Here is a 13,218-nt window from a genome sequence, read left to right on the forward strand (position 1 = left end):
GCAAGCGGGAAGTGAACGAGGCTTGCTTAGAGCTCACTGTATCTCTTACAGCTGTAGGGGGATATTTTACACACACAAAGGACATGTGATGAGCATGCAGGTGTGGAGAGGCCTTGGCTCTTCTCCAGGGCAGGGGTTTGTGCTGGGGGGAGCAGGAAACGAGTGGGCACCCCCCACCCCACATGTTGTGGAGGAACCCTTGAAATCCCAGCAGGTGGAGGGGAGGCCCAGAGGGGAGCCGGGCACCGAACACCACAGTATTCCAGATCAGCCCCCAGACTCACAGGAGCCCTGACCTGTGTGGGGTCTGGCAAAGGGCCTTCAGATTGGGCCTGCTTGGCACTGGGAAGGCCACGTGCTGGGCAGATCTCGCTTTCTGCCACTGGGTGGCAGTGCGCGTCTGTGGGCCCCTCCCCTGGGGCTGCCCCCACCACCACCAAGAGTGGCGGAGATGCAGCAAGCCACCCTGCAGCAGTGGGTAGGTGCACACCTGTGGGCTCCCAGACTTCCCCTGTGAGGTCAGGGTGAGCAGACCCCATGGGTCAGGAGGTTATGGCTTCAAAACCCCTTCCTGAAAGAAAAAAAAAAACCCAACAACAAAAACAAACCGTTCCTGGTTTCTCCTTTTCAATGTTGAGAGCAAAAAGAAACCTGCCCTGAGCCGCCGGGAAGGGCAGGGGTGTGGGGTTGGCTGAGTGGACCCCTGAGCCAGGCCTGTCTCCCGTGGGCACATCTGGACTCCGGGCCCCGCCCTGGGGAGGGGGCTCTACCTGACAGCTCAGTTGGTGGGAGGGGCATCTTGTCCCCACCCATGCCTTCCAAGTGGGCTTACCTCTCTGGTAATGACCTCATAGTCAGATAGGGAAACTGAGGCTGGGGCAAAATATTCATCTGTCCTACCTACTTCCCAGCTTTCTGGGCCAGGGGCCCCAACAGACACCAGGATGTGCATACCAGGAGGGCAGTGGGGTTCATGGTGCGGGTGATCTGACCCAGGGCTGCCCTCCCAAGCTGACACCCCCTCTCCTGGTCCCCTCTCTCCCTGCCTCCCAGGTCAACGTGCTACCCACCACAGGTCACTCAGGTCCCCAGCTTGCTCAGCCTGCCGCAGGTGGCCAGCCCCCCTCCAGCTGGCTTTCGCCACGATCACACCCTTGTGCTCGGACAGTCCCGCCAGCCTCACTTGCCCTCTTAGGTGACTCCCCGGGGCGGGCCCTGGGCCGGGGAGGGCGGGGGCCCAGGAGACTTAAAGAGCCCCGCAGGTCCCCGCCCATGCCCTACCGCTCCCACCATGGCCGACTCCGCCAGGATCCAGCTGTTTGTCAAGGTGCTGGGCCAGCTGCACTGGGGGGAGGAAGCCTTTGGGAAGGGGTGCTCTACGGGGCTCCACTTTCTGGGGCTGGCTGAAGGGTGGGTCCCCACAGCAGTGTCTGGGGGGGGGTGGGCTCAGGCAGCCCTACAGGGGTGGGGGGCTGAGTAAAATGAGGTTAGCCTGTGGGGAGAAGGGCCAGTGAGCCACCCCCAAAAGGGGTGAGGATGGCCCTGTCCCAACACCCACCCTGGGCTCCTGGGCCTAGCCCAGATCTTCTGGGAAAAAGTCCCTCAGCGGGGAGGTGCCAACCAGGCAGCCAGTGGCGAGGCCCAAGTGGAGCTCGGGGCTCATGCAGCAGGGGAGGGGCTGGGCCGGGCAGCCCACTGGTGCCCAGATCTGTATTGGCGGAGCCCTATGCAGGACTGCCAGGCCCTGGCCCCCTCCTCACCCTCGGGGTGCAGGGCAACTGGTGGTGCAGCCCAGGTGCCCCGCTGGCGTGTGAATCAGCCAGAAAACAGCTCCCTTGGCCCACCCCACCCCGGAGACCAGTCTGTGGGGCCTGGAGCTCAGGGCCCTGACCTGTCTACCCAGGCTCTTTAGATAAAGGCTGAGAGGCCAGGTCACCCTCCTGCCCCTGTGCCAGCTCCCATCCTCCAGGCTTCTGTGCCCTTCCCGCCTCCCAGGGACCAAGTCAAGGGCCCTCACAGGCCACTTGCCGAGGCCGTGCCCAACTGAGCCAGAGATCTGGCATGGCTCCGGTCTCTTGGCCATGGGAGGCCAGGTCCCACCCACTGGTGACAGAATTCCTGGGTCCGCTCCCTGCCCTTACGCCCCTCAACCCCACCCACCCCAGGCGAGCGAGGACTGCGAGAGTGTGGGAAACTGCCCTTCCTGTCAGAGGCTCTTCATGATCTTGCTCCTTAAGGGCGTGCCCTTCACACTCACCACAGTGGACACGCGCAGGTGAGGACCAGCCCTAGAGGGACCCTGTCTGGGCCTCTGCCCCTGCGGCCACTACATCGCCTCCCTCATGCCCACAGGTCCCCAGAGGTGCTCAAGGACTTCGCCCCTGGCTCGCAGCTGCCCATCCTGCTATACAACGGAGACACCAAGACGGACACACTGCAGATTGAGGAGTTTCTGGAGGAGACGCTGGGGCCTCCTGAGTGAGAACTAAGCACCGCAGGAGGGGCGAAGATGGGGCACCCAGGGAGGGCACCCCAGGACAGAGCCCGGGCAGGGCACTGTGGGGCTAGCCAGGGACGGTGCAAGGGTCTGACTCGAGTCCTTCCCCCGCTCTTCCCCATCCCAGATTCCCCAGCCTGGCGCCTCGCTACAGGGAGTCCACCACCGCGGGCAACGATGTCTTTCACAAGTTCTCTGCGTTCATCAAAAACGCGGTGCCTGCGCAGGACGATGGTGAGGAGGGTGGAACGCCGTGCAGGTGGCAGGGGGAGTTGTGATACAGGTCAGGTCCTCAACGAGTCCCCCCACCCCCATCATGGCCCCAGCCCTGTACCAGCTGCTGCTGCGCGCCCTCGCCAGGCTGGACAGCTACCTGCGAGCGCCCCTGGAGCACGAGCTCGCCCAGGAGCCGCAGCTGCCTGAGTCGCGCCGCCGCTTCCTGGACGGCGACCAGCTCACACTGGCGGACTGCGGCCTGCTGCCCAAGCTTCATATCGTGGACGTAAGTTCAGGCCAGGCGCATGGGAGGGCGCGGGAAGGCGGGGAGCGCCCTCAGGGAGGTCCTGACCTTGTCGCGCCCCTCGCCCCGCAGACGGTGTGCGCGTACTTTCGCCAGGCGCCCATCCCCGCGGAGCTGCGGGGCGTCCGCCGCTACCTGGAGAGCGCACTACAGGAGAAGGAGTTCAAGTACACGTGCCCGCACAGCTCCGAGATCCTAGCAGCCTATCGCCCTGTAGTACACCCCCGCTAGCACCCTGGCCTCCGCTGCCACCTCCGTCCGCTTGTCTGCAACCGCATAAAGCCATCTCTGCTCCAGTGAGCATGTCCACACATCCCAAAGGCCAGAGGGCCCGCGATTTTTGCCGCCCCCACAAGTCCCCACCCTCTGGGCTACTCAGCTCCAGATAACAGCCTAGAATGACAGGGGTAGAGAGACTGGTGAGTGGAGCACAGCCCATCCCCACCCTTCATTAGGAATGGCAAGGACTGGCTTGGGCTCCTAAACCAGTCAGGCCAGGGCGGAGTGGCAGGATGGCCAGGCAGGGTGGTGAGCACAGCCCAACCTGGGCACCTCAGGGCTCCCAGCCAGTGGGCGGGGTGGCCCACATTCCTCAGCCCCACCCCTGGCAGCAGGCCACCCCACTCCATCTCCCACAGGACACGTGCATGGTATGGGGTACTCAAGGCCATGCCTGCTGGGTGCAGGTCTGAGAGAGGGGTGTGTGCCCCATGGGGTGGAAGGAGCCCTGGCCCTGCCTTGCATGGCCCCCTCAGCTCCTGGGCTAGCCAGGCAGCAGCAACTGGGCCGGCTGGGAGAGCTTAGTGGCTCCTACCAGAGATCCTGAGCCTGACACATCTGTTTACATCCTGTGGCCCCACGCCCAGATCATGGGGGGGGGGGGGAGTAGCCAGCCCCCAGAAACGAGAGCCTGGCCATGACCTCCACCTGAGGAAGCTGTTTATTTGATAGGGAAGGGGCTCCAGAATCAACTTTGTTCCCACCAGGCAGCTGGACGGGCAGGTGGATGGTGTGGGGTCTCAGGGGCTGCCCCTCCTCTCACAGGCAAATTCCCGGCAGGATCACACTTTGGCTGCACGGTCAGAGGTCATCAAAGTCTACACCACTGGCTGGTTTCTTACTGGGAGAGAAGAGGGGGTGACATTACAGGGGTGTAGAGAGAGGGGCAGGGTCCAAGGCTGGACCCTGGGCACAGGGGGTGGGGGTGGTCACCTTTTGAAGCCAGGGTTGATGAGGGACTCTCCGGGACACCGCCTCCTGACTCCAGGTCCCGGGCAGCCTCTCTGAGGATCTGGGTCTAAGGAAAGCAGGATTGGGGTGGGTGGAGGGACCACCTGAATCCAGGAGGGTCCAGGGCCACAAACACCCCACCCCCTCCACACAGAGCCTCTCTCGGGAGCCTGGGGCTTGTTCCGAGGAAACTGAGCCACAGAGGACTGAGCACAGCCCCAACTCAGGTCATAGGCGAGAGGCATTACCTGGTAAGAAGGGCTGAAGCCCCGCTTGCCAAGGGCTCTTCCTGGGGCTGGCAGCTGCCTCCTCTGCAGCTGAGGGGGAAAGGCCAAGAATGGAGGCAAAGGCAGGGGGGCCCCAGCGAGGCCGCAGGGTGCCCCGTCCCCCGACTCTACCTGCCAGCCGCCGCTCCAAGCTGCACACGCGCTCCGCTAGGCTGAGCGTCAGCGCCTGCAGCCTGGAAGCTGCTTCTGGGCCTGACACTTTGGAAAGCTCGAAGTCCGGGGCCGAGAGCCCCCCAGACAGGGTCAGAGACGCTCCATCCCCCTGCGGAGTGAAAGCCACAGCTTGCTGCTTGAAGGCCGCCCTGAGGAAACCGAGGCTGAGTGCGGAGGCCAGACCCACCCGCTCCCCACCCGCCTGCCCTTCCTACCCAGTCAGGGCTCACCTGAACCAGGGGGTGATGTCCTCCGTCGCACTCAGGCCGAAACGGGCTCTCTATGCAGGGCACAGGGGCTGGTCACCATTTGCTTAAGACCCTAGAACCACTGGCGACACCCCAAACTTGCCCGACCCAGAGCCAGCCACCCAGGACCACCAAGCCAATATCTTAGGACTACAGGTACGGGGCGCCCGAGGATGTGTGCCCAGAACCTTCCGAGGAATCCCAGGCCGCTCCCCTCAACCCCACGAGCGGTCAGCACTGCAGGTATGGGGTGCAGGGGGGCGCGGCCAGGCCCGCCTGCAAGCCCCGTGACCTACGAGGGCCGCCAGGCTGTCCGGCGTGAGGCAGGTGCTCCAAAGCTCCACGGCGTCCGTCACACTGTGGGGGAGGGGCTGTCAGGTGGCCCCGCCGGTGGCAGAGCGGCCCGCGCCCCCCAGCGGCCCGCGGGCCCCGCCACTCACTGGAGGCTGAGGCCGCCTTGGCCCTCGGCTCCAATTCCCTCCTCCTCGCAGTAGCACACGTAACGCGGGGGTCCGGGGCCCGGTGGCAACGTGCAGAGAGGCGGCGAGAGCGGCGGCGGCGGCGGCGGAACCATGGTGCTACCTCTGCCAGCGCAGGAGCCGGGACAGGACGGCCGCGGCTCCAGGCCAGGGCGCCTGCGCGGGTAGCTGCCGGAACTGGGGGCGGGGCCTGGTGTTGGCAGAGCGCAGCGGGGCTTGCGCAGGGGCGGGGCTTAGAAGACTTTAGACCCGCCCGGGGCTGACAGAGCCCCGCTAGTAGAGATCAGGGAGAGGGGCGGTGCCCTGTGGGCGGTGCTTAGTCATGGGGCGAGGACTAGGGGCGGGGTTAGATTACGGGGTGGGGTCTACGTCTCTGGGGGCGTGGATCATGGGTTGTGGGCGGTGCTTAGCCATAGGGTGAGGACTAGGGGCGGGGTTAGATTATGGGGTGGGGCCTGCGTCGCTGGGGGCGGAGCTTGGTGCGTGGATCGTGGGTCCTAGGATGCAGCCCGATTCCGGTTCGAGCCCTCGCGCCCTCCGAGGACCTTTTTAAGGCCTTACTTCACTGCGCGCCCGCCATCCGCTCACAGAGCCCCAGGTTCCATGCTAATCGTTTCCACGGGTCCAGTCCTGTGCCGCTTCACCCCTTGCTGGTCCCAGCGGCCTTCCCCTGGCCTCTACACCCAGTCTGGTGCCCTTGCTGAGATATTTCTCACGTTGTCTTTAGACACAAACGCAAAGCTTCCTCATGCTGAACATGAGTCAAAATGCAGAAGTGAATAAAATATGGTAGCCATGGCAAAAAGCTTCCTTCGCTCATCCATTCCTCTCTGTGCCTGCGTCTTGGGCCTTGAATGCACCTTGACCAACAGGCAAAGCCTCTGACCGCCTTGTGAGATCTAATGGGATGGGCAAATAAACAAAACATGAAACTCTTGCCTGACCAGGCAGTGGTGCAGTGGATAGAGAGGCAAACTGGGATGCAGAGGACCCAGGTTCGAGACCCCGTGAGCACAGGCCCATCTGGTTTGAGCAAAGCTCACCAGCTTGGACCCAAGGTCACTGGCTTGAGCAGGGGTCACTCGGTCTGCTGAAGGCGCACAGTCAAGGCACATATGAGATAGCAATCAATGAACAACTAAGGTGTCGCAACAAAAAACTGATGATTGATGCTTCTCATCTCTTTGTTCCTGCCTGTCTGTCCCTATCTCTCTCTCTCTCTGACTCTGTCTCTGTAAAAAAAAAAAAGAAAAGAAAAGAAAACATGAAACTCTAAGCTGGAGGAAGAGAAAATGGGGCACCCTGGACGGGGGTCCCAGGCAGAGTAGGCAGCTATTGCAGAAGCCACACAGTGGTCACACACTGTTCTGCTCAAGGCTTGGCAAGGCAGCCAGAGTGACTGCGTGGTGGCCATAGAAAGGGCAGCCAGGGGATGTGTAAGCTAGGCTGACATATCCCTAGTACCTGTATTACTTCAGCCAAACCAGGTTCATCTTTCACTTTCTCCTGGTTCACAACCTTCAGTCCCTCACAAGGTTCCTGCCTCAGGGCCTTTGCATGTGCTGTTGTCGCTGCCTGGCATGCTCTTTCTCCAGATTCACACACTTTCTTCAGATCTTTACTCAAAAGTTACTTTTTTTTTTTTTTTTTTTGGTATTTTTCTGAAGCTGGAAACGGGGAGGCAGTCAGACAGACTCCCACATGCGCCCGACCGAGATCCACCCGGCACGCCCACCAGGGGGCGATGCTCTGCCCATCTGGGGCGTCGCTCTGTTGCAGCCAGAGCCATTCTAGCGCCTGAGGCAGAGGCCTTGGAGCCATCCTCAGCGCACAGGCCAACTTTGCTCCAATGGAGCCCTGGCTGTGGGAGGGGAAGAGAGGGATAGAGAAAGGAGAGGGGGGAGGGGTGGAGAAGCAGATGGGCACTTCTCCTGTGTGCCCGGGCCGGGAATCAAACCCGGGACTCCTGCATGCCAGGCCGACGCTCTACCACTGAGCCAACCAGCCAGGGCCAGATCTCCCCATTTTTTGCTTACACCATATGAGTCCCTCAACCTGAGTATGGGCCACGCTGAGCATCTTGCTTCTAGCTAATAGAATATGGCAGAAGTGACAGCTGCCAATTCTTCCTCCTTCTTGAATTGCTTTCTACAACATGAGGCAGCCCTATGGAGACACCAGGGGGCCAAGGGCCAAGGCCTGCCAACCAGCAGAGAGGGACAGGTCACAGCCCTCTCCCTGCAGAGCCGTGGCCAGCAGCCTGACTGCAACCTCATGAGACATCTTGTGCCAAAGGATCCAGGTCCCTGGGCCTAAACTTCCAACTAGTAGGGAACCCCAAACATTGGGCCCAGACACCTGACCCCCCCAAACTAGGAGACAACACGTCTTTGTTTTTCGTTTTTCCTTTATTATTATTATTGATTGGTTTTAAAGAGACGGAGAAAAAAAGAGAGAGAAGTATTCATTTGTTGTTCCACTTAGCTGTGCATTCATCGGTCACTCACTGTATGTGCCCTGACCGGGGATCGAACCCACAATCTTGGTGTTTCGGGACAGTCTTCCAACCGACTGAGCTAACTGGTCAGGGTGAGGCTTGTTGTTTTAAGCTGCCGAATTTTGCAGTAATTTGTGATTCAGCAGTAAGGGAGTGATATTTATCCTGCTTGTTGCCTGGGTCTGTCTTATTTGCTGCTGCGTCCTCGGTGGTTACACAGTGCCTGGCACATAGAGACATTCAATACTGTGAAGTAATGAGTGCGATGTGGGGAGCTGTTGGAGGGTTTCAGGCAGGGTGGGGTGGGAAGGGGCACGCCCGATTTCTGTGTGTGAAGCCTATGCTGAGTGTCACAAGGAGAGGAAACTGATGAGGCTGAATCCCTCAGGGCCAGAGCTGATGGAGGCTGGGCCAGGGGCTCCGAGTGAGGCGGAGAGGGTCCACTGGAGTTCCAAAAAGAGTAGCTTCTCAGCCTGACCAGGCGGTGGCGCAGTGGATAGTGTTGGACTGGGATGCGGAGGGCCCAGGTTCGAGACCCCGAGGTCGCCAGCTTGAGCGAGGGCTCATCTGGCTTGAGCAAAAAAAGCTCACCAGCTTGGACCCAAGGTCGCTGGCTCGAGCAAGGGGTCACTCGGTCTGCTGAAGGCCCGCAGTCAAGGCACATATGAGAAAGCAATCAATGAACAACTAAGGTGTCGCAATGAAAAACTAATGAGCCTGACCTGTGGTGGCGCAGTGGATAAAGTGTTGACCTGGAAGTGCTGAGGTCGCTGGTTCGAAACCCTGGGCTTGCCTGGTCAAGGCACATATGGGAGTTGATGCTTCCAGCTCCTCCCCCCTTCTCTCTCTCTGTCTCTCTCTCCTCTCTCTCCCTCTCTGTCTCTCTCTCTCCTCTTTAAAAATGAATAGATAAAATAAAAATTAAAAAAAAACAACAAAAAAAGAAAAACTAATGATTGATGCTTCTCATCTCTCTCCATTCCTGTCTGTCTATCCCTCTCTCTGACTCTCTCTCTCTGTCTCTATAAAAAAAAATAAAAAAATAAAAAAAAGAGTAGCTTCTCATTGGCTAGGTTTGCCAGCAAGGAGAAAATCTTCCTCCTGTTGGTGACAGTAACTTAGAAAACATCTCCTGTTGCAAGGCAGGTGTCTCTTCCTGCTTGAGGGTAATTGAGGGTAAATGGTCCGAGTGAGAGCGCCTCCTACAGGTCCTCCCCCAAGGCAGTCCTGGCTGAGGTTTCCTTTGTTAATTTTGGTAAGACCGGATGCCATTTCACCCTCCAGTCCTTCAGGTGCTGTCTACACCAGTGATTTTCAACCTTTTCTGAGCCGCGGCACATTTTTTACATTTACAAAATCCCGGGGCACACCACCTACCACAATGACACAAAATGACACTCTAACACAGTACATATTATACATTTAGTTAATAGTATAGTTTCTAAATGTATTTATACTCACTTAGTGTGAAACCTGGGCCTGTTTCAAGAGCCTCAGCCGCTCCCATCTCTAACACCTGCAGGGGCTGGCAGTGCTGGGCAGCACCGGGCAAGGGGTCCTGCCCAGGGCCCTGGACCTGGCCATGGAGAGGGCACCCGGCGAGCTCCTCTTCGGCTGGGTCCTGGGCCACCCCTATTCCCGGCCACCTGGTCCCTCTTCCTCGTCTTCCTCTCCTCTCCCCCACAAGAAACATACAAGGCCTGTTGGCTTTTGGAGGTTGGTTGTTGTGCTGGGGTTGATGGTGGAGAGAAGCCACACTCTCTGGGGAGGGCTGGACGCGGGGCAGCGGGCAGCCCTCCCTGCAATCAGGACAGCAGGTGTGGGGGTGGGCAGCATCCTCTTTCCTCTGCGGGGGGGGGCACTCTGTCCCACGCATGGTTGCCTTCTGTGCCGCTTCGATGTACGGTACCACCCCACCCCTGCCCCCAAGACGGAGGACCCCCCCCACAGTGTGACCTCTGACAGGAGGGGCCTCCATGGGTGAGTAGGGCATGGGCACTGCATGGTTTGGGGAGGGGTGTCCAGGCCAGCCCCACCCCCACCCCCAAGGACTCACTAGGAGAAGGCCCTGGCACACTGGTCTGTGGGAAACAGTGAGGCCTGAGGAACCCCCCGGGGGCCCCTTCCCCTGGGGCACAGACCCCTCACTCTCCCTTGGAGAGCTGAGCCTCCCTGCCTACAAAGCCCCTCCTGAGGGGGGGGGAACCGACCAGGCACTTCCTGCCCCCCACCCCACCCCCACCCCTACCCCCGCCTTGACAGGCCCACACTGCCCCTCGCACTGCTGTCCTGTGTCTGGGGTCAGCGAGGGAGCCTGGGGCCTGGGGTCTCCTGGCTCCAGGAAACCTGAGTGGGGCGGGAGCGGTGCTCACCCGACTTGGGCAACAGGGGCCCTGGCTGGGGTTCAGTCCCACTCGGGGTGCCAGCAGCTGCACCTTCTGGGCGCCGGCGGGAAACAGCTCTGGGGTGTGGGCTGGGGGCAAGGTGGTGGTCAGCAGAGGAAGCAGGGCCAGGGGTGGCAAGAAGGTGAGGGCAGGGGGAGCCAAGGAGAGGGGTGTCGGGAAGGTGGGGGCAGGGGGCAGGGTGGTGGTCAGCAGAGGAAGCAGGGCCAGGGGTGGCAAGAAGGTGAGGGCAGGGGGAGCCAAGGAGAGGGGTGTCGGGAAGGGACGGGCAGGGGGGGCCAAGGAGAGGGGTGTCGGGAAGGGACGGGCAGAGGGGGCCAAGGAGAGGGGTGTCGGGAAGGGGCGGGCAGGGGGGGCCAAGGAGAGGGGTGTCGGGAAGGGGCGGGCAGGGGGGGCCAAGGAGAGGGGTGTCGGGAAGGGGCGGGCAGGGGGGGCCAAGGAGAGGGGTGTCGGGAAGGGGCGGGCAGGGGGAACCAAGGATAGGGGTGTCGGGAAGGGGCGGGCAGGGGGGGCCAAGGAGAGGGGTGTCGGGAAGGGGCGGGCAGGGGGGCCAAGGAGAGGGGTGTCGGGAAGGGGCGGGCAGGGGGAACCAAGGAGAGGGGTGTCGGGAAGGGGCGGGCAGGGGGGACCAAGGAGAGGGGTGTCGGGAAGGGACGGGCAGGGGGGGCCAAGGAGAGGGGTGTCGGGAAGGGGCGGGCAGGGGGGACCAAGGAGAGGGGTGTCGGGAAGGGGCGGGCAGGGGGAACCAAGGAGAGGGGTGTCGGGAAGGTGGGGGCAGGGGGGGCCAAGGAGAGGGGTGTCGGGAAGGGGCGGGCAGGGGGAGCCAAGGAGAGGGGTGTCGGGCAGGGGGCGGGCAGGGGGGGCCAGCAAGCAGGGAGGGGTGAGGAAAGGTCCAGCCCTTCTCTGCTGCAGACACGTGTTTCCCCAGGAGACACTGACCCCTGCCCTGGGTCAGAACCTGCCAGAATGACCACTTGGCCCACACTCCAGCCAGGCCTCCGGTGTGGGGCGGGGGTTGGGTAGGGTGTCAAGAGCCCCCCGCCTTGGGCGGGCTGCCCACCCACTGTCAGCTGCAGCCAGGTGTCATGAACGCCCCCCTTCTGCATCTCGACGTACAACACAGCGAGTCCGTAGTCGGTGGACACCACTCGGATGTCGTTCTGGGCCATGGCTGCGGGAGTGAGAGCCACTAGGCCCAGGCAGGGTCCCCCCAGAACCAGGATGCCAATCTGTCAGCCAGCACAGCCCCGGGGACCCCACCCCCCTCAGGGAGCCCTGCTGGATGCTGGCCTTCCTCCTCCCTGCTGCCCTGCCTCACCCATGTTGCTGAAACGCTGAACTGTCCATCCGCGGTGCCCTTGGTGAAGGTCACGTCCACCCACCACCGGGCCCGGGAAGGAGCAGCCACAGCACCCCGAGCAGCAGCCCCCGCCCAGCGTCACGGATCAGGGAGCCCAGCGCTGCCCAAGCACCATGCAAACGGCCACTGCACAGAGGGCGCCCTTGGCCGAGAAACCTTACAGGTGAGGAAGCGTGCACACTGGACAGGGGCACGTATCCAGTGCGTGGTCAGTGCTTGGTCAGTGCGTGGTCAGGGCACAGCCAGGGAGTGTGGGTCTCCCCTCCAGACTCACACACACGGAGACACTGTTTGTCCAAGCCCGGGCCTTCAGCGGGGCCTCCGCCGTGCCCTGGGCCCCTCTGGGAACACACGGCTACAGCTCCTATCCTGGCTGCCCAGGAGCCTGGTGCTACCGTCAGGGACCTGGGTCCGACTCCTGCGGCGTCAGGGACCCCTCTGGTTCCTGCTGGCTCACGTCTGGGCTCATACTGACCAGATCGAAGGCTCATCTGTCCCAGGTGGGGCTCGTGGGGTCACTTACCCGGAGTAATCGAACTTGAGGGCCAGGTCACCAATGGCCAAGGGAGTCACCGAGGACCACGGCCCTCTTCATGTTGTCCTTGGAGTCCAGGAAGCCTGGGTCCTTCAACGCCATCCCAACCACGTACCAGGTGCCCTGGAACTGTAAGGGGGTTGCAGGGGGAAGTGTGGGCAGCCCCTGTGCCCACATCCACCCTGACCCAGCATGAGGACAGCTGTTCCAACTTGAGGACCTGAGGAATGGTTGTGGGCGCAACCCAGAGGCCAGCTGAAGGGACTCAGTGGGTGGGGCCAGGATAAGGGGCTCTTTCCAGCCCCCGTGGAAGCTGAGCCAGCCCCTAGCCATGCTGGGCACAGGGCAGCAAGGCCTCTGGGAACTAGATGGAGAAACACAGTGGGGAGTGGGCGTCTGTGGAGAGAGGTGCCCTTGGTGAAGGTCACATCCATCTCCTGGGCCCGCCTGGCTGGCATCGAAGTTGGCCTGGATGGGGACCCGGGCCTGGCCTGGGGACAGACACCCTGGGGACAGACACCCTGGGGACCCGGGCCTGGCCTGGGGACAGACACCCCGGGCAGGGTGAGGGCGGAGCTGACCAGCGAGGTCTGCAGCATCGTGGAGGATGGTTCTGACCCATGCACAAGGCTCAAAGGCAGGACCTTCATGCTCCAGAGATGTGCTGGGGAGGCTGGCCTGCCCACCCAGACGGACCCACTGAGATAGGCAGGAGGCTGGGGTTTGCCCTGCAGCAAGCACCCTGGCCCATCCCTGGCCTTTCCTCCTGGAGGGGTGGCCGGGTGCCCTGCGGCAGGGAAAGGCCTAGTCCTGGCAGTCCCTCTGCAGGTGTTGGCCCCCAGCCTTCAGTTCGGGCATCGTCCCCAGCCCCCCTCCTCCAAGAAGCCCTCCCAGAAGTTCGCTTTCACCTCTCGGCCTCATCATAACCGTTGGTGTCTCTGCAGGGAAGAGACAGCTGAAGTCTGCTCAGGTTGGAGCCTGGTGGGCAGGGCCGTGGGCAGTGCACATTG

General features: G+C 61.8%; 2 protein-coding genes across 7 annotated transcripts; one reads left to right on the forward strand and one right to left on the reverse strand.

Annotated features, from left to right (window-relative positions):
• The first annotated feature begins 1,250 nt into the window (after nt 1-1,250).
• CLIC3 (chloride intracellular channel 3) lies at nt 1,251-3,264 on the forward strand. Its single transcript, XM_066255665.1, has 6 exons — nt 1,251-1,327; nt 2,166-2,275; nt 2,353-2,478; nt 2,625-2,731; nt 2,824-2,999; nt 3,090-3,264. The coding sequence occupies exons 1-6, from the start codon at nt 1,292-1,294 to the stop codon at nt 3,246-3,248; spliced, it is 714 nt and encodes a 237-aa protein (XP_066111762.1). The 5' UTR covers nt 1,251-1,291; the 3' UTR covers nt 3,249-3,264.
• A 675-nt stretch (nt 3,265-3,939) lies between these two features.
• Nucleotides 3,940-6,212, reverse strand: PAXX (PAXX non-homologous end joining factor). 6 transcript variants are annotated; one of them, XM_066255670.1, is made up of 7 exons: nt 5,376-6,212; nt 5,232-5,292; nt 4,918-4,967; nt 4,646-4,836; nt 4,496-4,564; nt 4,230-4,314; nt 3,940-4,137 (listed from the first exon to the last, which is right to left on the reverse strand). In XM_066255670.1, the coding sequence occupies exons 1-7, from the start codon at nt 5,507-5,509 to the stop codon at nt 4,098-4,100; spliced, it is 630 nt and encodes a 209-aa protein (XP_066111767.1). In that variant the 5' UTR covers nt 5,510-6,212; the 3' UTR covers nt 3,940-4,097. The 6 variants fall into 6 exon arrangements, with proteins under 6 accessions (XP_066111767.1, XP_066111769.1, XP_066111763.1 ...); XM_066255672.1 differs by having other exon boundaries at nt 5,228-5,292; XM_066255666.1 differs by having other exon boundaries at nt 4,496-4,836.
• Between the last annotated feature and the right edge of the window lie 7,006 nt (nt 6,213-13,218).

This window comes from Saccopteryx bilineata, chromosome 2 (genome assembly GCF_036850765.1).
Source record: "Saccopteryx bilineata isolate mSacBil1 chromosome 2, mSacBil1_pri_phased_curated, whole genome shotgun sequence".
Taxonomy (NCBI): domain Eukaryota; kingdom Metazoa; phylum Chordata; class Mammalia; order Chiroptera; family Emballonuridae; genus Saccopteryx; species Saccopteryx bilineata.